Source organism: Neodiprion lecontei, chromosome 3 (assembly GCF_021901455.1).
Source record: "Neodiprion lecontei isolate iyNeoLeco1 chromosome 3, iyNeoLeco1.1, whole genome shotgun sequence".
Taxonomy (NCBI): Eukaryota; Metazoa; Arthropoda; class Insecta; order Hymenoptera; family Diprionidae; genus Neodiprion; species Neodiprion lecontei.
The window spans coordinates 7,905,422-7,929,545 of record NC_060262.1 but is presented as its reverse complement, the minus strand read 5'-3'; the positions used below and the strand labels follow the sequence as shown (position 1 = coordinate 7,929,545).

The 24,124-nt window shown below is 36.9% G+C and overlaps 2 protein-coding genes across 4 annotated transcripts; one reads left to right on the top strand and one right to left on the bottom strand.

The window, feature by feature from the left end:
* Positions 1-1,608: 1,608 nt before the first annotated feature.
* Positions 1,609-7,661, top strand: LOC107217508 (thioredoxin-2). The gene is made up of 4 exons (XM_015655064.2): positions 1,609-1,800; positions 6,796-6,912; positions 7,011-7,124; positions 7,243-7,661. Exons 1-4 carry the CDS (start codon positions 1,777-1,779, stop codon positions 7,303-7,305), a joined length of 318 nt encoding a protein of 105 aa, XP_015510550.1. The 5' UTR covers positions 1,609-1,776; the 3' UTR covers positions 7,306-7,661.
* On the bottom strand, positions 7,242-18,054 carry LOC107217509 (DNA-directed RNA polymerase I subunit RPA1). Of its 3 annotated transcripts, none has more exons than XM_046733566.1 (13): positions 17,944-18,054; positions 15,917-16,104; positions 15,170-15,740; positions 14,521-14,866; positions 14,067-14,431; positions 13,247-13,605; positions 13,048-13,162; positions 12,601-12,964; positions 12,361-12,519; positions 9,857-11,890; positions 9,627-9,782; positions 8,927-9,230; positions 7,242-8,592 (listed from the first exon to the last, which is right to left on the bottom strand). In XM_046733566.1, the coding sequence occupies exons 2-13, from the start codon at positions 16,098-16,100 to the stop codon at positions 8,474-8,476; spliced, it is 5,076 nt and encodes a 1,691-aa protein (XP_046589522.1). In that variant the 5' UTR covers positions 16,101-16,104; positions 17,944-18,054; the 3' UTR covers positions 7,242-8,473. The 3 variants fall into 3 exon arrangements, with proteins under 3 accessions (XP_046589522.1, XP_046589520.1, XP_015510551.1); XM_046733564.1 differs by lacking the exon at positions 17,944-18,054 and adding an exon at positions 17,261-17,346; XM_015655065.2 differs by lacking the exon at positions 17,944-18,054 and adding an exon at positions 16,801-16,931.
* Positions 18,055-24,124: the final 6,070 nt, after the last annotated feature.

Sequence of the window (24,124 nt, the reverse complement as noted above, 5' to 3'; positions counted from 1 at the left end):
CAAAAGTGCACAACATGAAAAACATCCGCGTTCGAAAGTATACGGCAATAAAATTTATCAAAGGATGGAATAATTGCTAAATTAATTCATATTTTATTAACAATATGGTTATACTGTTGTCTAATCAGCCTTATGCTTGCGATATTCGATATCGTTTTTCCACTGTACCCAAGCTAGGTAATCGTATGCGGTGCGATCATTGATGAATGTTATAACGTTGTCATTCTTACACATAAACACATTACATGAAGAACGCACGCATGAACATTATTTTTCGCATACACGCACATTCGTATGCTTCTGAAACCGGAACCTTACTATACACGTCTTACAATTAAGTCATACTTGTAGATAGCTCTATATAGCGCTGGCGGTGGGTATCCTTGAGACTTCCCACCATGCTTGAGGCTGCGGTCTCATGACGAGAAATGAGCATAACGTGGTCAAATAATACAGCCAATCATTTACAGTCTTTTACACTGAGGAATAATTGGCAATTGGTTACTATTCATTCCTTTGCATGATACAACGAATCCTCACAAACAAAAGCTTCCGAGTTACCGAAAATGTGAGAATCAAAAAAAAATTTATTTTCCCAATATGTACTTTCTCCTTATTTTCAGGAATCTTGCAATGCAATTAGAGAAACTAATAAATATGTTCTATTGCTAATTCGTTTATCAGAAACAACGACATATTCAAATTCTTGATCAATTAAGGGGGTATAACTGTGGAGATTTTGTGATGCGTAAGATATCAAAGTCCAAAAGTTTATATAAATTTATGTAAATGAGAAATATTTCTTTTGAATGATACTTGTAAAAAATTTTAATGATATAAAGTAACGGTATTTTCAAGATCATACATGCTGTGTACGTGAGGAACAATTATTAACAATTCCTGCATGATACAAAAAATAACTAGCAGTCTTAGCTGAATTCGAAGAATGTTTGAAGGAATAGAAAAATTCGACAATACTTTCGTCGCGCGACAAAAATTCAACAATGTGAAATTCAAAATTTCTGAACAATATCGCAGAGCAATCACACAAAATGCTCTGTTCCAAGTTCACAATAATCCGGAAAGATCGATCCATTCCAGATTCTATGGCAAAGAATTATACAAATCCTAAGAAATGAAAATATTGCATTATTATTCGGAAATTCTTTTATTCTTTTCAGTTTGATTGTTCCATCTTTCCTGTAGATATACAGTCTGCATTATTCGGAATTCTAAGTTTCGAATAATCGGTTAACTTGAAGGGAAATTTTTTCCGGAAGATATTGCAACAATTCGGTCCCTCGGTCATTATATGATTCACAATGACGTTCCCGCTTCCACATATGAAAAATAATAATCAAACGAAAGTGTATTGAGAGTGTGAAGGAAAGGCACTGCAGGTTCAATCCCAAATAATGAAGCCGGAAGTGACACCGTATGAAATAGTGATCAGGAATCGCTGAATGTTTCACGAATGTATTGTACATCGATTTTGTACTGATAACAATCCATTTATCGGTTCGGGTTTCTTCGGGAATTTTCGGAGCCACCTTCCACTACCACGTCGTATCCGCGACAGTGGCGTCACCGATACTGTGGCGGTATTCGTCGTTTGATCATTGGTCTCCACTCCCCAAGTTTTGCGTTCACTTTTTAACTGGGCAGTTCAGGTACAGCCTTCCAGTGCTTGTATATCGCGAGTTAGTACGAAGTTACCAAATCGAGTGACCGCATCGCGAAGTACGCCGCAGGAAAGCAACTCGTTCATCGTTAAAAATGGTTCTCCAAATTACTAGCTCGGTAAGTCCACTCCCTTTAACAATAAGTCAAAAATCGGAAGAACGCGAGAGAGTGAGAAACAAAATGAATACAAGTGACATGTTGAACGAGAACACTAACCAGATGAACAAGTTTAACCTAAAGATTATTACGCTGGTGAAGAAATAGGCGGGCGGATAACCTTGATAAGAAATAGAGAAGGAAATAATTGCTGCGTGGCGTGTTAGTTGTAGCTGGCAGAGTGACCGATGGACGTATGTCTTATTCCCGAAGTTAACCAAGTCCAGCGTTATAACCGTTATATCTTTAAGACTGTGCCGATTTGTAAAGAATATCACACTCGGTTGAACGCGTTCGTAGAGTGTGCTCTCAGTGCACACAGGTAGAAACTTTAAAGCCTAAGTACGCATTAGTACAGCACGTTTACGCATCCGAATTGTTTATCTGTTGATAATTGACCAACTATCTGAGCGATATCATTTGATAAAATGTCGGCACTCCTCTTCGCACTATTGCCTCATCAGGCTCACATACAACTTCGGCATTTTTGCCGCCTCTTTTCGGCCTCTTTTATCCTTCTCTTCGACTTTCGCTCCTCGACCGCCCGTATCACACTTGCTTTTGCAATATTGATCACACCAGAAATCGCGAGCCAAATAATTACGAATTCGAGAAATGTGATTCTCATTATGCAACACTATGCTCGGACATTCGTTTTTGTCCTTAGAGTACGTAGTTTATGCAGTACACTCTACGCAATCTGCAATTCGTCGGCTTAAGTACATGTAGGTTTATCGACTATGTAGTTCGCAATGCTCGATGCAATGTGCCGGAAATACTTTATTGATAACCGGCAAACAACCGTCGCTGCGATTACGAATGAAAACAGGCGTGATTCTCTAATTAACTGAACTGGATGCGTCGCTGATTTATCATGTTGAAGTTGGTAACGTTATCGTAACGATTTATGCGATTCATGCGAAGGAAAAACCGTCATAAAACAAAACATAATCATACTTCATGACATTGTAAAAATAAGAAAATAGTGATTTTTTCCCTATTGTTTCCTTAGGAACTTCAACCTTGTGATAATCTTGATTTTTAATGAACATAATCTAGCTCTTCGATGATATAACTTGGAATGTAGGTAGATTAGGAGTCATATTCACTTACGTAACAAATGACGATGAAAATAAATTCAAATACTTTCTTTATCACCGCAATGACGAAATCTATGTTAGATATATGTGCAGACGGATTGCAAAAAAGCGGAAAGACGATTGTGTGCGTTAGCTAATTTTCGCCCAGATATATTGTAACTATTTGCTATTTACCGAATTTTCGATATTTCGGTATCGGTATTGACAGAAGGTTCCCATACCGATACATTTCGAGCAAGGAGATGCCAAAAAAAATTCGGTATACCGAAATACCGCGCACCCCTAATTGTAACATGAATTGGCTCACGGATTTGTTTGGTTCTTTACTTTTCTCGTGACCCGGTGATTTGATGCACCTTTTAAGGACGTGCCCTTTAGTCGATTTCGACGTTGTCGTATATATCTCCAAATATCGAAGTCCACGTGTTTCAAACGCGAAAAAGAGCTTAACAGCCCAATTCTATACACCATTCTGAACAAAAACACTCGAATACATTTCACAATACAAATGGCACGGGTTTTACAAAATCGAAGAAATCGTAGAAATCATACCATTCCTTTATTTTTATGTTAAATGAAAATATTTTAGAATGGTTTTATTCAGAACTGTATGTAGAATGGGGCTGTTATGCCCTTTTTCACGTTTGAGATACGTGGACTTGGATAATTTGAGATGTATACGATAATGTCGAAATAGACTAGGGAACTTCCTTAATTAAGGAGATGTAGGAGTTAAGAAACAACGATTGAAGCGATTACAGCGTCACCGTATTCTGTTACACCGATTTTGTATCCATATTCTACATACAGTAAGTATCGAACATCTCTTAATTAATAGCGGGCACATCTTTATAACGGATGTTCTTAAAAAAATTTCCAGCAAAATGTAATAGTAATAGAACGGAAATTCTTCCGAATAGCAGATGTTGTCATCAGCGGACAATACTTTCATCCCCAAATAGGTTTCCGCTATCAGGAAGTTTCACTGTTTAATTCGTGTTTTAAATCATGGTTTAAAAATGTACTCAAAAATAAAAAGACCTATTGAATTTACGGCAACAAATCCTTTCTCCGTGTAGTATACAATGGAAACGTAATAATTACTTGATATTCTCCGCCTGTCTTACGGATCATGTCAATCGGTTATGTTGGGCAAGGAAAGTTGAAATGTATAAATACTTTGTTCACGAAAAATTGCATTTTCTTGACTACGTGGTAATATAATCTGTATCTCATGGAATACAATTCAATACTATTCATATTACGTCAGGTAAGGAGAATGTACTGCGGGGAACTAAATGTTTTCGACACCGCAAGAATGACTTGTTGGAATAGCGTTAATCAAAGTACAGGTCAACGAGATAGTTTGTTGTCATCTGTTTGAGCTATATATAGAGCATGCGTGTACAATGTTATATACATCTCAATTAAGAGTAATACATTCCGCGGTCTATTGAATCTTTTTCACAAACTACGACACTTCGCGCAATTCACAAAACCATGACCGCGCTATATTCCTTGGGGGGGGGGGTATATATACATGTGTGTGATGTAATTCGGTTGGCATAATCGTCAAATATCTTGATAAGGATTTGGAGCAGTTTTGCCAAATTTTCGAGTATGAAATTTGCCAGATCTCTTGGAGATGTTGTACAATTTTATCTGAAATTTTGAAGAGACTTATTACATTTTAGCGAAACCTTACAAAAGTACGCAACAAAATCTTGTACAGTTTACCGAAATTTTTTAAATCTACGAATAGAATTGTTTCATTGAAACTCAGTAACATTTTGCACAGTTTCGTGATATCGTATCCTATTGAAGGTTGGCTGAAAGTTTTATCGAATTTTACGTTATCTTAAAAAATTACATGAAATTTGACTTCGTATCACGTAATCTTGTCATGTATTTAGGTAATATCCAAACTTGAGATAAAGTTTGAAAAATCATATGAACTTTCAGTAATCCTGCAATCGAATGAAATTTTATGATGGTCCACGCAATTGGTCCAAGTTTTAATGTGTAACACTAGGAAGGTCGACCCCTTCGATTTTGATCTAGTTCATATATGTTGTTGTTGTGCACCAGAAACTGAGAGACTCATATATTTTTTTATCTGCTAATAAACGGTTTAGAGGGATACAAACAACTCCCAAAGATGGGCACCTAACGGGGTGATTTTTGATGCGCTTGATGGATTTGAATGAAACCAGCGGTGAAATGTTTTATTAAGGAATCGAAACATTTCAGCATTGGTTTCATTTAAATCCATCAAACGCATCAAGAAATCACACCCATTGGGTGCCCAATTTTTCTAACGTGTCCATGACTTGCAATAACGATGTTTAGTTTTCAAAAGTCTGCAATTCTGATTATTCAAACCTGTTAATATTACAAAACATTTTTGAGAACATAGATAAACAATATTTGATTGATGAATAAGGACATCACTAAGGCAATTGTCAATTGTTGGACTTTAAACACATTAGCAAGTGTCTAGTATCTAAAAAAGAACGATAACACATACTTTTTATTTGTATTGCCAGACAGAAGTATCTGGGTTGTCAAAACTATGACATGAAATCAATCGATTCTAATGACTGTGAGATACTGTTATATATTTATGTGCGATAGAATTTAGCAGGTACTGAAAAGTTGAGAGGTATAAACTATTTATAGGTTTTGTACACTAAGCCGAGGTTTTAGAGTCTGACAAAATGAATGTATTACATGCACAATTATATTACTGATAAAACTGGAATAATTTGTGAGAGGAAATTCAATACCTATACATACCTATTTATACAAATTGAGACGCCACGTTATACCCTCATAAATTATTCCAGAACTCTGGCATAATAAATTGTTTCGTGCAGAAGCGTGTTTTCACGTAATATACTAAGTCTAAATTACCTGGAATATTTATACTAAACATGTCATTTTTTGCCATTTAGTAACAAAATCGATATTATGATTGAGCTATCTTCAACGTTCTATAATACTATTAATAGGACTACAAACCTTGATTAACATACCCCACGACAGAGTAGGACTTGGCCTTGTTTTTCCTGGTTGCCGTGACAACATTTTGTACATATAAAAATTTCCTTGAAGAGAAACAATGGTCATGTTAGTTCTTCACTGTTAAATCAGCATATTGTCAAAGGTGAATTCTATGACCCATAGTTGATATACTACAATATTTAGTACGCAATTCATTTAATTGTCGTCTTCTGAGCTCATCTTACTTTCCCAATTTTTTTAATACACTCGACCTGCATTCTTTAGTTGAAATTAACTGGCAGTTTTATTAGGATTATGTATTAATATTCGCTTGCACGTTTGTATACACGTGTTTAAAGTCCGCACAATTAGCTAATTTAATGTTTGTACGACTTTGCCTGCTTAAATTAATTACAACTTGGGATAAAGGAACATTTGAAAAACAGTGGTTTACTTTCGTCAAGTACAATTGTTTCGAGAAATTTATCATGTTGAAGTTAGTAACCTTATCCTAATGATTCATGCTAAGGAAAAACCACCATTTCGCAATTTTGTTATTGTTTTCAATTCAACGAATCATAATAAAACATAACAGACTCATATTTCAATATCTTAGTTCCTTCAAAGTCATTGTAAAAATAAGAAAAGAGTGATTTTTTCCTCAATGTTTCGTTTCTATAACATTATTAACTTCAACCTCGTGAAATTGAATATTGTTCATGTGTTAATATAGTATAGCGAGACGACTCTTTACAGTTCAGTTATCGTGGTGTTCTGTTCATGAAAATAATTCATTTCTTATCGAGCACTTTTTTCTTAATAAACTAAATCAATTTCTCTGCTCTATTTTTAGGCTGATCTCAAGGCCAAATTGAGTGAGGCTGGAAATACGCTGGTCGTCATAGATTTCTTTGCTACTTGGTGCGGACCATGCAAAATGATTGCACCAAAGCTCGAGGAATTGTCCAAGGTAAAAACAAAATGCTAATTGCAGATGGACATTGAATTTTTATACAATTCCATTTCAATGTGAACTTGTGCAAATTTATTTTCCTGTTTCCTCTCCAGGAACTCAATGACGTTATCATCCTCAAAGTTGATGTCGACGAGTGCGAGGATATTGCCTTCGAGTATGAAATATCCAGCATGCCCACCTTCGTTTTTATAAAAAATTCTGCTGTGGTAAGAAGCTTCTCACATTATTTTTTTCTACTCTGAATATTTTCTACTTCTGTTTGCGCCGCAAATTACATGCTGCATGAAATATTTGTTAATTAAATATCGCAAATTATTGTTTCAGCTGGAGTCATTTGCCGGTGCTAATTTTGACAAACTAAAAAACACCATTCAGAAACACAAGTGAAAATCTGTGAAAAGAAATCTATTCCATTATTTTTAATTGTAAACAATGCTAAACACAAATAATTACATACATATATATGTATACGTATGAGTATATACAAATATATACATGTATATATATATATACGTATGTATATGTATATAGAAATCAGAAATTGAAATATTCCGCTCATTTTTAAGCTTATTGTCAGTGCGTCATTTGTCGACGAAAAAATCCAGTAAAAAACTGTTGTGCTGTGCCGTCGCACAGATATATTATTATTACATACCAATCTGTATACAATAAACAGTTTAATGTTCAGTTTTGTTATTACTGAAGTAGAATGAAAATAAAGGAAAGGAAACATTGGAATTTAATCATTGATGCTGTAATTATGCACTTGTATCATATAATCATACTCATCAAGTATTATGATTATACAATCATCAGTAATTTTTCAGCCAAATCATTTTCATTCGCTTTATATCGGCCTTTTTATAAAATTCATTGCAGTACATAACACTTCGATTTAAGTTGCTATCGAATATCTGTCCGATTTGTCTACAAAAAGCAATTGTATTTTATGATAGAATACAATACAGACGGTAGAATATATTGGTAATATAAAATAGGTGTCAGATTTAGTTGATTAGTTATGACTGCGATAATGCTAATTAAAATATTTTCTGTCACTGTGTTAATGTAAGGTAACAAACCAAGGAGAATCCATTTTAGAACAAGTTCAATCCATCCGTTTGTTTTCAGTAATTTAGTAAAGTTTTCTTAAAAAAAAAAAAAATTGATAAATATGTGATTATAAAAGTTACAGAAAGTGTATGATCTGTTTTTTAGTAATTGTACTTAATTAGTTGACAATACGCGTTGATTAATACGAATCACAAGCTCCAGATACAAAAATGAATTGACAGATAAATGAACAAAAGAACACTGTTATCGCAGTAAATGATATCATTTATAAATATGATGAAAAAACTCCATGTAAATCATGTCGACTGCGGTTAAAAATGACACACAAACGAATTCGTAATAATCTGTTTATTTTTTAATTGTTCAGGTCTGAAGAATATTTGGACCCAATTTTACTTTGATTAAGTAATTTATTTCATGAATTTCTGCTTTTAGTGGTCACATGTTTGTGATTGTGTAAATATAACTTCCACTCTATTGGTCACTGACCCAGAATGTACCTTTCCATTCTATGCATCAAATCAAATGATCCTGTTCCGGATTTGCAAGGTTGACCGATGATCAAGCGACTGGATGGTGAAACAAGGTCATCTCGTTTGTCTGGAATGAATAATTGTAGTTAAAAAAAACAGTGAAAGTTCGACTTCACTGTGAACGAAGAAACAATGTTTATGGAAATTTGAAACGACTTTCATTTCATTATATACCGTATTGTTCCGAATATAAGTAGAGACCGTTGAGAGCACCGACCAAAATGGCCGTTGTCTTATTCGCGGGCCAGTCTCATTTCCAGTAACTAAGGGAAACACCCTGAAATATTGTCTCAGAATTGGGGGTCTTCTTATCTGCGGGGCCCGCTTATATTCTGAACAATACGGTATTTACTTTCCGATTTTCGAAGGATTGAAACACATTTAATAATACGACTGCTTACTATGGAGCGTAGCATTTTTCAGGAAGGTGAGTGAACTCTCAAAACTAATTTGCTGGAGGGGAGATGCAGAGTTCTCCATTCCTTTACGACTTAGCGGTTGGAAAGTTCCGTCAAAAGTCATGTAGTCGGCGATCAGAAGTAAATGTCGTGGATCAACAGTAATTCCGTACATTTTAAACACATCCTTCACTTCCTTTACTATAACTCTATTCGCTGCTTCGATGCCGTAGGTTTGCGAAATCCCGTATATGTCATTAGAGTATAATCTGTTGAGATCTAGGATTTCATTGTACTTGAACATTTCCTGAGGAAGAAATAGAACGAGTTAATGTTTTCAAACCAAAAGTAACAACAATTAGATTAGATAATGGTCTATACAATACAAGGTAGGCTGTTTTAGCAAAAATATAGAACAAGTAGCTTACCAAACGTTTTGCTACGAGTATTTTTTTTAATTTTACAGAGAGAATGCCAACGATCCGAATCTTTTCATAATGTCGAAAATGTAGCGATTTGAAAGCTGAATTTTGAAAAAAATTCTCTACTATTAAAGCTGTTGTGAACATGAAAAGTAGGACATTTCAAGAATCTAATTGGAAAACCATAATGGAGACTTCAGTTTTACTTCATCTACTTTTTTCAGGGAGTGCTTTACACAATATCAATGACAATTGAAATAAAATGACGATTGTATACTTACCACAATGTTGATTCCATCAGTTTTCAGAACAGTTTCATTGTTCAGATTTTGGAATGTAAATGCTCGCTTTATCTGAGGCGTTTCCCATAGTACGACCTTTTCTGCGACTGATCTAATGATCGTAGATAAGTCCAGTTTTGACATTTTCAAAGGTAGCTGCAAAATGAATTTTTATAATAGCATTTATATTGGTATGATTATTATTAACTTTTTCTAACGATGATACTTACCCAGAACCTTAATTCGCATGATAAATATTTCTTGTCATCAAAATCGTACTCAATAGCATGGGGGTACATGTCGACAATTAGTTTTTTCCTTTTCTCTGCAAGCAGATTTTCGAACTCACTCTTCTCTGTCTCTTCAGCTCTGTTTGATTCAGTTGCCACAGTTTTGTCATCTCGCATTTTCTCGTCTTCGTTTTCGTCGGAGTCATCACTCGTTTCGTCAGGGTCGTCATATTCCTGATTTTCTTGGTGTCTAGAAAGTGACCTAGCTGCGGTCGCATCTGCGTCTTCGGCAGCTTCATCTTCATCAGAAGATTCATGCATTTCTCCGAAATCTAATCTCCCTTTAGTCTGACTGCTAGGCGCACTTTCAGGGTCATCTGCGTCTAGTTGATCGTCGTTCGCTGGTTCCTTGTTCTCCTCAGTGTACAGCAATGCTCCGGGTACTTGAGCTGCCTTTTTTATTTCCTTAAACAGTTCTCTGAAGAATAAATATTCCGTTGCCTGTAAAACGTACTTGCGTTTCACACAGTATTCTCGTTTGTAGCTTTTGTGAGGTAAGAATTTTATCGTCAGCTTATAAGTCATCCTTCTCTGAGGTTCGATTTCTAATCTTCCGTCTACATCAATGCTTCTTAAGACGTTTGACAAAGTGCATCTGGTTAACTTTAATCTTAATTTGTTCGATTGTTTTTCTATATTTTCAAGATTCGGCCTAAACGGAATTTCCATTGAGGGTGTCTTTATATTCTTCGAGGCCATCATAAGGATTTCTCGTAATCTTGGAATTCCGAGGGTTACGTTCATTTCACCACGTCCCGCAAAATGGAAAGTATTCAACGTCATCTGCGTTGACGGCTCGCCAATTGATTGCGCTGCTAGTAATCCTACAGGCTCTCCTGGCTGGCAAAGGGTCTTCATTACTTTGAATGATAAGAGGTCTCTGAGTTCATCTTCGGATATATCTGCGGAGTTTTCGACTTTTCTTTTTGAGATATAATCGTTTATCAAGCCTTCTATTCTTTCCGTTAGAACTCCATAGTTAGAGTCCTGTTTGTATTTTGAAAATACAGGGTCAGGGCATCGTGAGCACTTGTAACTTTCCTTAGTTTCTTCGTCAGTATTTACCCATTCTCTCATCAAACGTAGTGCACCCTTGCTTCTGCCGCAAACTTGATTGATCTTATTATACTTGGGATCACTTAGTCGATTTTTTTCGGAAAATTTGGTAAATTCGCTATTGCGCCGCTTTTGTAAAGGATCACCATGTTTCTTCATCCACCTTTGCATTTTCCGCCCTGATTTCAAGATGTGCTCAGTGCTCAAATCCTCTTTGAGACGGCTTAGCAATTCCTTTTCAACAATCGCGTTTCTATTATGGACCAAAAAATCCAGTTGTTCTTTTTTCAGAAATTGAGAACTCGGTACATCGAGCCCATCTTCTCCGTAATATAACTGAACTAAACTGCCGTCAGAATCGCGAACGGTTGAGTCGTAACTGACTGTTAAGCCTTCCAAATGCTTAATTAAACACCTCTGCAAGTATCCAGATCTACTGGTTTTCACCGCAGTATCAATCAGCCCTTCTCTGCCTGCCATGCAATGGAAGAAGAACTCTTGGGGTTGGATTCCCGTCATAAAACGACCGTCAATAAAACCGCCTGCTCTTGGCATTGGATCATAAGCAGCGAAAGAGGGAAGACTTTTGCCACTGATCATAAGCGGCGGTCTCTTTCCTTCCAATTCGATTTGCCCAAGTAGACAAGAAATCTGCATGGTGTTAACAGTCGAACCTTTTGCTCCGGACTGAACCATAAGTTGCAAATTATTATCCGGAAATTTTTTGAGGAGTCCAGCTGGCAGGCATGTTTTGTTTATGTCATTCGTATAGACATCCAGAGCAGTTTTGTATTTACGATCGATTTGCGCTTGGAACTTGGAATTTATCAAATAGGATTCTTGTATTTTTGATTTGACTTCTGTCATCGGTGTGTCTTCAGGCAACTCAAGCACTGATTTCTGGGTGCTTTCACCTATCTGAAATATGACAATACAGGAAGAACATATTGTCAATCTGGTGTGAATTATATGCTGAGTAAAAATTCAGTACATAGGTCAGACAAGCTTATAACTTAACCCTTATTTTGGTAGATCTGCTACTTAGAATACAAAGTACGCAAGTACACACAACCCAGACGACAAGAGTATGCATATTCTAAAACCGTCTCAAACGATCAAAATTATCTTTGAATGATGACGGAAGTCTCAAAAAACTATCTGGCATTCTATTATATTCTACAGTCCTAAGAGCATTTATTTAAGGATTGGATTTCGTCTTCGCGCTGGATTGAGAATTTTCTGCAATCGCACAACATTTCAGAAGCAGACTTTCATTAAGATTTCTGTAAAACTAGACAAGGTTCCATCGAAGTTACGAATTGTACTTGTATTTTGAATTTCAAATAGATCAATTCCCCATATCTTATGATGCAAAGTATCATTGTTACCTTTCTACATGACTCGATGAATTTCGCACGTTCTTCATCAGCGTTTGAAAGAATTAAGATATCTTCTATTCCCAAAGTAAAGCCATCTCTCTGAAGAAATGCTTGGAATAATTTTCCAAACGCACTCAGCATCCTGCTTGAGTATGTACCACCGTAAAGCTGTTTCAGAGATTTACATCAAACACGTTGAAAAAATTACACATTCAGTTGCAATGAATTACAAACTCTAAAAATACAAACCTCGTATACGCAATGTATCAAGCCATAAGGTGTAGCACCGTAATGAATCTTGTCGAGAACACCGGTTAGCAGTTCGCCATTACGTATAACTACTTCAGCTTCTGACATTGTTTTTGGATCACTGAATTCGGTGCCACATTTCCAACGTCGCGGCTTCCTAGCTTCCCATGCTTTTGGGCCAATTTTTGTGCTAGCTGCAAGATTAATCTTCGCTTTGCCACGTGGTGTAACATTAATTATGACTGTTGATAACAATTGTTTGCCTGACCACAATAACTTTGGTTTGATAATGGCAGGTGGTAATAGCGTTATATCACCCTGAATATCTGATAATGCGCAGTAAACTAACTGCATGTAGTCTTCTCTGTAGAGAAAGGTGTTGTTAATGTCAAACAACAGTTAATTCTTAGGTTTTACTTTATTATTAAACAGTTTTGTAGTAATCACCTTGAAAAGAATTTTCCTCTGAGAGTCAAACGTACTCCAGAAACCATGTGATCTTGAATCAAACCGCTTAATGGTGTACCATCTTTCGGGACAAGGTACTGGTTAGAAACGTTGGCTAAGAAAATTTATGAAATGGTGGGTTATTAGTCTAGTCGAATTTTATACTGGCAAAAAATTTTGCAGAGATTCCTAGGTTTACCTATATTGTATCCTTCACTTCGAGCAAGTTCGTTTTGTGGAAAATGCGCATTCATTTCATCTCCGTCAAAGTCAGCGTTGTAAGCTTTACAATTGGCATAGTGAAGGCGCAACGTTTTCTCCCCTTTCAATATCCTGGCTTTATGGGCCATGATACTTGGCTTATGCAAAGTAGGTTGACGATTCAAAAGCAAGATATCTCCATTGTGCAAATGACGGTGAACTATCTTTACGCCATTAAAAAATTTGGTCGCTTTGACGCTTGTAGTCAAAAGTCGTTTTGCAATTGATTCTCTTTGCACAGCTGCACTCGCGCTTATACGAGTTGTTGAGCCATCTTCACCCTCCACCAAAACTGCCCTGGAATTTAAATAAGTGGTATAAAGGAGTAGAAAATTTTTACGTATATTTTTTATAAGTTTTTCCACTGACGAATGCTTGTCTTTGATTCAGTATGCTTGTTCCCAATGCAATGAATTCACAAAATTATGTTTTAGCTTCAATACGGAGTTTAATTTTTAAGATCATCAAAAATATTAACAATAAAAAACCCTGTTATAAGTATTTTCTGAGATTCGATTTACCAACTGGATGAAAAAAACTATGGAATCGATAAATATCCCTTTAGAAATTAGTTACTCATTTGAAAAATTAATTAATAATGCTCTTGGAATATTACTATACGTTCATTTCGAGGATAAAAAAAAACTAAAAAAAAAAAAAAACATTGCTGCGGAAAAGTTTGTTTCAGTGTCTGTATCGATTCAATTGTTTTAAAATAATACACAGATGTGAAAAGAGTGCATGTAGAAATAAATTACCCTGGATGTACGTTTGGTCCGTTAATTATCATTTGTCGTAATTCGGCAACATTCCAAGGTGTTACCGGAACTGGGTAAGTCAGCTTCAAAGCAAAAGCTTCGGGGATACCAATTTCGTCGATGTTTAAATTAGGATCTGGAGTGATGACTGATCTTGCTGCAAAATTCACCCGTTTCCCCATCATGTGCATGCGAATGACACCCTCTTTCTTCTCAATCACCTGTTTCAGCCCCTGGCAGTTTGCTGATTCCGTCGTTTTATTTACATCACGATCCATCAGATGATCGACATTTGCTTGGAGCTGCTGCCAAGCATTATGAAGTTTTTCCGACGGCGAATTTCCCCTTATTTGTTCAAAAACAATCTATAAAATTTGAAGAAAATTTGTAAAGTTAACTTTTACGGATGAAATGGAACGAAAATACTCTGGCAAATTATAATTTCTTCATTTACTCGGCCTTCTTCGGGAAGTTTTGAAGTGTCTCCATCTTGAATTGTTTGTATAATGTTCCTGAGCACCAAGCAATCCTGTATAATAGCTTTATAGACTTGGGATTGAGGATGTTCTATCAGTTGTCCATTGACGTAGTTAACTGGCCTTACGATCGGTGGAAGTACAGGTATTATACTGAAGAACAGAATGTCTGTTGGATATTCCGTATGCACTGTACTCAAACAAGGCATTATTATTTTCAATACATCTCTTTCTGTATTCCAGAGCTCACGCAAATACTTTTGCGTCTGGTCTGGCATCATCAGAACAGTTTCCAGTCGTCTAACGATTCCTCGTTTAATTTTGCTGAAAAGGTAATCAATCTATGAGTACGTCACCTTCTTAGAATTTCTCAGGTTTCATTGAATATAATGTCATTCCACATTTCAACAAGATGGAGTTATATTGTAAATATCTATAAATTTCCAAAAATTACAGCTAAATTTGGCATACTAATATCAGTTGTACACACGAAAAATACGTCTGTGGTCATTACGAAGTTTAAAACTGATTTCTTTGCATGATATTATAATGTGGGTAGTGCAGTGGAACTTTTCCAAGTTGAGGAGAAGCATGTGAATCGTTCATATTAGCCTCCTAATGGCTTACCTTGCATCCAGCTCATCATTGGCTGATTTAGTAGTCATAATTCGGTTTCTGAACGTACTAATTTTTGGGATACTATCTTGACAATGTATGCAGATAGGTACAGATTGAAATTGCCTGAGTATATTTTCGACGTGCATCCATCTTTGCATATTAACATTTCTTGCATTAGAACGATTCTCTTCAGCAAGAAGGGGCACAATGTGATTTAACCTCTGACGATTATGAAGCCTCTCTACATGAGCCTCAATAACTTCTTTAACGAATTCAACTGTTCCAGTACCATCGCCGCCGGCAGCTATAATGGATTGAACTTCTTGTTCCAAATCACTAAGCCCTGAGACAAACCCCTCGTCCAACAGTTTTATCTTAGCTACCAACAACAGTTTCATAGGCTCTGGTACTTGCAGTTTGAAACAACGCAAGCAAGTCAATTTGATGATGCTAGCCAGCTGCTTGTGGAATAACGGATTTACCACAGGCAATGGCAAGTCTATGTGTCCAAAGTGTCCCGAACATTTTGTTATATTTCCGCCACATGTTCCACAGGGATCTGACTTTTCGCTCACTGGACCTTGAAATGAATGTTTCAATATAATCAAACATGCTGATAATTAAAAAACTGACACATGGTAAGGATGACTTCAATACAGTAGATACATTTACAATTAAGAACTATTTAAATTAAGCTGAAATAGTTTTTCACACGGTTGTAAAAGTAGTCTTCCTTGGAGAAAATAGAATACTTACCTAACACCGGGTCATAGAGTCCGCCTTTCAGTGGATTGCCCAAAATGTTGAAAGACAAAGGTGTGCTGATTTTTGTAACGCTTAAGTTGCGAATATCCTCGTTAGTAAACATTGAAAATTCCAGGTTCTCTAGGACCAGATGTTTTGCAGACATTGTCATGCCTGATTTTAATTGCTTGTACATTTTTCTAAAATTGTTGAAAATTTAATTTAATTACATTACGAGTACCAATCATATGTAGTTAATGGATCGTGGACATATGAAGCAAGTTTAAGAATCTAAAATCAATTTCTCTGATTAATTCTAGTTGTACCCTTCATTAGAGGTTTATCGTAATAAACTTGAAATTAAGATTTATACTTGTTAACTGATGAGTAGGAATTCTCGACCTCGTATATAATCTATTATTGAATTATTATAGATATCACCAAGATTCAATAATAGTTTATACTTGTTAGAAGCAACGTAGTGTCTATTTGTACAATGGAGTGATTTCACTGGATGCTACATCATTAACACAACTCATCCAAGAGTCACTCCGAAAATATGCAAGGAACTGGATACTTATTATATCAACCCTCTATGAACGGATGTAACAGAGATGTCATGAGATTACTGTCAGTACTGCCAAATGCTTTCGGCACGAGACTCATAGCAGACGCTAACAGTCTTCTCAGCTGGTTTTGTCGTATGTAATATTAGGACAGTCATGGGATTCGAGAATTCCTGAAAACCTCTGTGCCTATATAATAGCCTGATTGTGAACGTAGTTTAACCTCCTGTGCGAGACTGTGGCAAGAATTTATTGTGATCATTCAACCGTGTAAATAGATGTTGTGCAAAGTAAAATAACTCAAAAACGACTATCTATGGCAATACATACAGTTTCAAATTCGAAGCTTCAGGTTTTTTTAGCAATTCAAAACTCTAAAATTTCGTGACATTAATTTAGGTAAATGTATCTGTGGACGCACATGGCCGGTGATGGCACGTGGTACACTTTGGAACAGATCGTGTAAACTGGTGTAAACTAAAGATAGAGATGGTAAAGCATGGATTTATGGACTGAGCCTCGCCAAGCGGGGCTGAAGCGAAAGACGGAAGGGGAATCAGCGCCGTCAGCCATATTGATGAGCTAAATAGATATAGGTATACATATACAGCTAAATAGATATACATGTAAGTTTCTGTTGTAGAAACTTAACAATAATGATTGTTGGGCAGGTTGAGATAACCAACACGTGTTGTTGCAGTGAATAATCGCTATAATTAAAGGAATATTCAGTACAATATATATATATATATATAACTATGACTAACTTATACCACTATACGGATCTTACCTAAATCAACACAAATTGTTGGTATTCTATAATTTAGAAATGAGTACGACTATAACGCAGCATAGTTTATCCACGACTGCTCCTTTCGAGTCCAGTCGTTCGTAACGCCCACGCTAAGCCGATCGGTCCTAAGACTCACGCATGTAAACAACCAACAATAAGTTTGGAGGCCGTCAAACTTACATACATATGAATACCACGGATATTCATAAGCGTTTACGGCTTGCACTTTGACGAATCGTTGTTGTTATTGTATAGATTAGATCAGAAGGTAGCCAATAATTTTCCACAGCGATATTTTTAATTGAATAGTGAGTGAGAACAATATACAACATGCCTTATTGTGTAGCTCCTAACTACAAAAACAGATCCTTTTCAAAACTTAAAAATCAATGTGAGATCGAAGTAGAGAATAAGACTACATTTCACCTGTAAGTATAAGTAACGCTTCTGGAACTGTAAATAATGTCAGTGCTGTGATACCAAGTAATGTATTTGTATCTATATTTATTCAGGTTTGGTTTTTTCTTTGTATACATTTATACTGAGTATTATTCTGGTTCTATGTGAGGTGCTTTGCACCTCTATAGAATGTACGCCGGAATTAAAATTGGATTGAAAAAAAATGTGCTTACCTGAACAGTTTCGTATACAAAAAGAATTGAAGCTGTGTTCGTACATACCTATACAGTTCGAGGAAATAGTTTATGACAACGATCTGTCCGAAAAACTAATGCTGCCTAAAGTGAATCGTTTAAACGTGGCGCCCGAAAACTTAGCTCATCAATATGGCCGACGTGCTACCACATGTACCACGGTCTTACCCAGCCCCGTGACACTCACCACTGCTCGTATACTAAAAAATTGTACACGTTTGTCGGCGCCGGGCGGGGGGGGGGGGGGGGGGCTGTCCCTGACACACGCTGCTAAAAGTGGTTTGCAAAATGTTCCTCGATTCTGCCGCCAATTTCCATCACTAGTGGCGCTAGTAGTTACCTGACGAGCTTGCGCGCGGTCAGCGAGGGCAGCGAGCGTGTCAGAAGTCTACTAGCGCCACGTAGAGGAACTAAAAAACAGGGACAAGACGCGTACAATTTTTTAGTATACGAGCAGTCGTGAGTGTCAGGGGCAGTGGTCAGGGGGCTGACCATGGACTTATCATAGACCATAGTGTGGCAAAGCGTAGTGCTCATTTCCACCACTTGGAGCAGTGCAACCACAGGGTAAGCCAATTAAATTAGAATAGGGAGAGTCAGGAGGTAGCTTTGAACAGCCGTGCTATGACAGAAGGTAAACGATATTTTAAATCAATCAAAAATACGTGCAGTGCTCATTAAAACCTAATATTTCTCTTTACGAACGAAAGACGCGTAGGGTTATAATGATTATTTATTTGATATATGTATACGATCTTTTGCAGTAATAAATATCATAACATTTTCAGATGTAACCATCTTTTTACCGCTCAATCTGTGGAAAGAATAGTTATTTTTTATCGTCAAAAGAAATTAAGCTGATTAATTGCCAGACAAACTGTGAATCCTAAGCTGGAGCACACGACATTTGAGACACTGTTCGATACATCAACTTATAGATATAGTATTGACTATTAGTGCAGTGGAAGAGTGCTTGCATGTCTCGTATGTGGTCGACGCAGGTAAAATCCTATTACCGTTTTTTAAAAGTACTGTTAAATTTTCTGGTCTAATGTTTCGTTTATAAATTTGTATTTTTAAAAAATTGTTTTATTATGAGAATTTACAGTACACACGAACACGAGGCTCTATGAGGTTACCGCGAATGTATATTTATAGCTACAATACCCTAGTACGACAGCGCAGCTAGTGGACAAACGAGGGACACAGTTTGGTCACACTGTAACACCGGCCGGAACGTCCGTACGTTTTATCGATTATTATTATTATATGTCACTTTTATCAACTAACCGAACTCGCAAGTACGAGAATCTTGTAACCAGAATGTATCAAACAACTGTCTAACTATTCGAAATATCCCTACATGGAAATAACTGTAAAATTCATTAACCAGGGCCTAAAACTATGTTACGATATCCTCGGACTACAAAGAGCCATGATATCATTATACATTCAGGGCCGGATTTAGGGGGGGGCAACCGGGGCTACAGCCCCGGGGCCTCCACGAAAGAGGGGCCCCCACAATTGAGACTTCGAAAACAAAATTTTCAAATTCCAACTAGTATATAAACACTTGTAAAACTTTTTTTACGCTGTTTTCGCTTTTAGAAATTTTTCTTTCGCTGTTTTACCTTGCAAGTGGCAAGTGTGAGTTTTGTTTCTTTTTATTGTAATCTTCAAAAGCCCTTTGCCTGTTCGTGGCTATCTAGAATAGAATAAAAGTTGCCAATTCGATAAGGAATTATTATATTTATATGTTTGTTAAATAATAAAATAATCTATCCTTGGTTCCACAACAAATTATTCATTGAAAAGCTCAACGGAAAAAAATTGTCCACTTTATTTGGAAAATAATTTGGGGCCAGGGGGCCTCCACTCCTTTGTTGCCCCGAAGACTCTCGACCTCTAAATTCGGCCCTGTATACATTATTATATATTATTACTATATTGACATCATAATTAACTAACACTATTATATCCAATTATTATATAACACTCAACAATGCCATTTGCGCATCCGGAGCTGAGAGCTGCACTATAAACAACTTACGCTGTACCATATAGCCTGGAGATAAGGGCTGTAAAACCATATAATGTAAAACTAGATGCACTGCTGCAATGATTCATAAAACCAGTGACTGCGAAACCTTCAACACCGTAAATACCAATTATCTAGTATGAATTATAGATTTTTCTCAGTAACGCCGTATTGTAGGCAACGCGGATAAACATTTGGGGGTAATGCAGATCTCCCATGTGAAGTCATACAGAACACCTGGAGAACATATTGACGAAGCTTAATGACATAACAATTGTAGGTAAATCAACTCACGGGATGATTCTGTAAGGCGAAACAACCTGACAAACATTTATATTCCAAACAGAATTATAATTAATGTATGAATACAATAACAATCAACCCTTTAAGGTGAACGAAGCTTATACCAGTTGTGAGATGAAACGTAAGAAAACGTATCCCTAGCTGCTTACAAGTATTGCACGATCACCAAGGATTAGACTTAAAAATGTATACGTGGCAACGCCCAGTAATAGGCGACCAACAAACAAGAACAACTCTCCAATAACTTTCAAGCCGATCTATATCAATATAGGAATTAACAATTACCGAAGAGAATTATAAGAAAGCACATACGTAAACCTACTCCAAAACTTTGAACTATCAAAATTCTTAAATACCCTAGCTCTGTTAAGATTGTTACAACACGAACACCTAAGAATATTCACAGCAGCGCAATCCTAGTATTAGCTTAATATTACATAAATAACAACTGTGTTCCATAAATAATCACTATTGTACTCCAGGCGTTGACTGAGGATATATAAGGTGAATAATGATGATAATTAATTATAACATATATGCAATTCTATATATTTACACGCTGTCAAACTAACCAAATAATGAGTAACCGATATAATACTTTCAATATATAGACCTTGTAAGGAACAGGATAGTGAGAATACTTAAGTAGTAAACTACGACTAGAACTCAGCGGGTCGTGACCTCGAGACTGCACACGGCACTAACGTCCGCGACATATGACACCACCACGAAACATGGGTCACCTCAAGTGCACATAACACTGTGATAACCATATTCTGAAATAGCAGCTAAAATCGGCCCACGTCCTAACGTCTGCAAAAAAGGGGGAGGAAGCACGGTAGCCAAGGAGGACTTGCTGCCCGCGGCACCAAAGCTCACACGGATAGGAAGCTAATGGCGCAACGGCTCTATACTTACACTACCACACCAACGCGGTGTTATACCAAATATAAAAAAGCTCGCAATATAGTAATAGCTAAGAGCAAAGATCGCGGGTGAACATGGCACGAGGATATCGTACTCTAGTTTTAATTCCAAGAATAAGGGGGAAGGTGCGCAGTAGTTTGACAATGAATTAAAGAGGGGGATTATTTTGCGCAGCAACCGATCCCCATAAAAACAGCTACTGATCATCGGATCGTCCTCTTGGTTTCTACCGCTAGATTCGTTATCTTGTCCTCGGTACAATCTCGCGGTAAAATTCTTTTGCCTTTTGCATTAAAACTTTTCCTACGAAGTTACTCTGTCTAAACTCCAGCGAGCTTCCCCGTTCCGTTTTGTTATATTAATTTAGAATCTAACACTAGTAACCCCGTTGTTTGTGACTTGAAATCTGACACTACAAAATAAATCCAAGTTAATCAAAGTATCCAAATATATCCAAATCAGTCATTCCTTTAAAGCCTCTCACTAATCTGCGCTGCAATTCATCATGTCCAGATCACTTTCCAAAGGTAAGTCAATTTAAATCTTTTATCTAACAATTATTCCTTCCTCAGTTCGTTTGATTAGAGCGATAGAATAACCGTTGTCCGGTGTATTCCAATACTTTATCGGTAATTGATGACCCAAACTACTGACGTGAGTCTAACCGTAACTGCGTGATCGATTCCAGTGTCTAACATCTGGAAATTTTCACGAGGTACCGTACCGACAACACATATAAAACAACATATAAAAAATTTCTGGTGCATCGGCTGGGAAACCAAACGTTATACTCGTGAAAAACTTTTGTGACGCGAGTAGCGACCGACGGATAGCGGAAACTTTACGTGCTACCGATACAAACCGAAAATCATGCTAATCCCGCTTGATTTAATAAAATAGTTGAACAAACCTAATTTTAAATACGCAGTAACTCGCCAATACCCGTAAAATATCAATGAGTAAGTCAAGGATCTTTCCACTCGTTCCGAAAGTTTGCGTTTAAATATTTCTTTAACATTGCGCCTACTGAGATGTTATATCGCTGATTACTTTGTCTCGCTTGCTGTGGTGTTGTAATCGGAGATTCCTCCTTTGTAACAAAGCACCTTGTCAAACCAAGATTCCAGTCCTTAATTGAAACCCCTGGCAAATAATCTTTATTTCCATAACGAATGCTCTTAAACCGTCGCCGTTTCATCAAGGACTTTTCAAAAATCGCCAAACCTATATCAAATCTATTGGCGAAAGACAATCTTCTTATGATCAACAGAACAACAACAGGCTTTTGAAAAATAAAAGGTTTACTGTGCGAACAACCTATATTACAATATCCAGATTTTACGCGACCATTTGTAGTAACCACCGACGCTTTTTATTTCGCCATCTGAGAAATACTAACTATAAGTCAAGGAGATATCGGAAAAGTTTTACCCATCTTATGCGTCTCCAGAGTTCTCAACGGAGAAGAATTGAATTATTCAACGATCGAAAAGGAGCTGCTCATAACAGTATACAGCGTCCAATGTTTTCGACCTTATTTGTACGGGAGGAAACTTACGTTGGTTACTGATCACAAACCATTGCTCTGGCTGCACTTGGTGAGAGATACAACTTCACGATTATTAAAATGGAAAATTAAGCTTGCTGAATAAGAATATACAGTCGTCTATTAAGCCGATAAATCCAACCTCAACGCAGACGCCCTATCTAAGATCCCTGTCGCCTCACAACTACTTCCAATAAAAAAGTACGCACTGCAGCCAGGCGATTCGAGTGAGGACGAATTCGTTACAATCACTACGCAGGCCGACATAGACCAGGGCTCACCACTAGCTCACAATTCCGAAGAATTCGAAACGACCGACGACGGCAGCTTTAGCGAACCCTGAGAAGAAGCGGAAAGCGAAGATGAGTACGAGCAACTTGAAATGCTAGAGGACTGGTTACAAGCAGACGACCACCCTCATGCAACCGAATTCGAGGACACTATCAGAAACATCGCTAACAAAAAGGCAGACAACGAAGCAAAAAACAAAGAACTAACTAACACTAGAAACAATCCCAGAAACGAGAAGATACCCCGGGACGCATGTAACAGAACGAAACATATCAAGCCTGACAGTAATGACGGTTCGAGAGAACCGAGTGGAAACAAAACAGACAGCAGCAATCAATTTCACGAACTTGAGACGTTAGAAGACAGGCTAGAACCCGACGACGACGCTGGAAAAATTGAAATATTATCACTCGACGAAAATTTAACCGAACGAAAGGGAGGAAAACAAGTCGTAAAGTTTAACCCTGTCATAATCGAAGATCTCCGGATCCGCTCTGATGTAATTATCATTCGAGACAACATAGTAACGAAAAAGAGAGCAATTATTTGGTTTGCAAACGAGCATGGAGAACCCATAGATTCAGGAGGAAAATCACTTGTAGCCTGCGGTAAGGCCATAGAACTAAAAAACATTGACGCAAAGGGAGGAGAAACATGGTTTAGGAAAGGGAAATCAAGAAAACAATTTATAATGATTCTGTCAGAAGAAGGAGTTATAGGCGAACAATTGAAATCGGCTATCCGCGAACTTAAGACTCTTATCACACAACTTAAAATTACACCACTATTCATATCAGAAACTAAAGAAGGAATCTATGAAATCCCCTAGGTTTATATTATTCATTTATTCGGAATAACATTCACCACCGATCCCGTGAAAATTCTAGTTTGCACGAACAAAATTATTCTACCAGCTCGCTCGGAACGATTGACTATTATCGAAGAGGCTCATGCTTCAGCAATAGGTGGACACAAAGGTGTTACAAAAACATACAATCGAATAAAATAAAACTGTTATTGGGAAAATTTAAAGGAAGAAATTTATCATGCAATGCATAAGCTGCCAGAAAAAGAAATTAGTCCGAGTAAAAACTATACAACCA

Excerpts from the sequence above, each read along its gene's own strand:
- LOC107217509 (XM_046733566.1), bottom strand. The coding sequence starts at position 16,100 with ATGTACAAGCAATTAAAATCAGGCATGACAATGTCTGCAAAACATCTG. Across the intron at positions 12,965-13,047 it reads AGAGGAAAATTCTTTTCAAG|AGAAGACTACATGCAGTTAG; the intron begins GTGATTACTACA and ends CTTTCTCTACAG. Across the intron at positions 9,231-9,626 it reads CTGATGGAATCAACATTGTG|GAAATGTTCAAGTACAATGA; the intron begins GTAAGTATACAA and ends TTTCTTCCTCAG.
- LOC107217508 (XM_015655064.2), top strand. The coding sequence starts at position 1,777 with ATGGTTCTCCAAATTACTAGCTCG. Across the intron at positions 1,801-6,795 it reads TTCTCCAAATTACTAGCTCG|GCTGATCTCAAGGCCAAATT; the intron begins GTAAGTCCACTC and ends CTCTATTTTTAG. Across the intron at positions 7,125-7,242 it reads TTATAAAAAATTCTGCTGTG|CTGGAGTCATTTGCCGGTGC; the intron begins GTAAGAAGCTTC and ends TTATTGTTTCAG.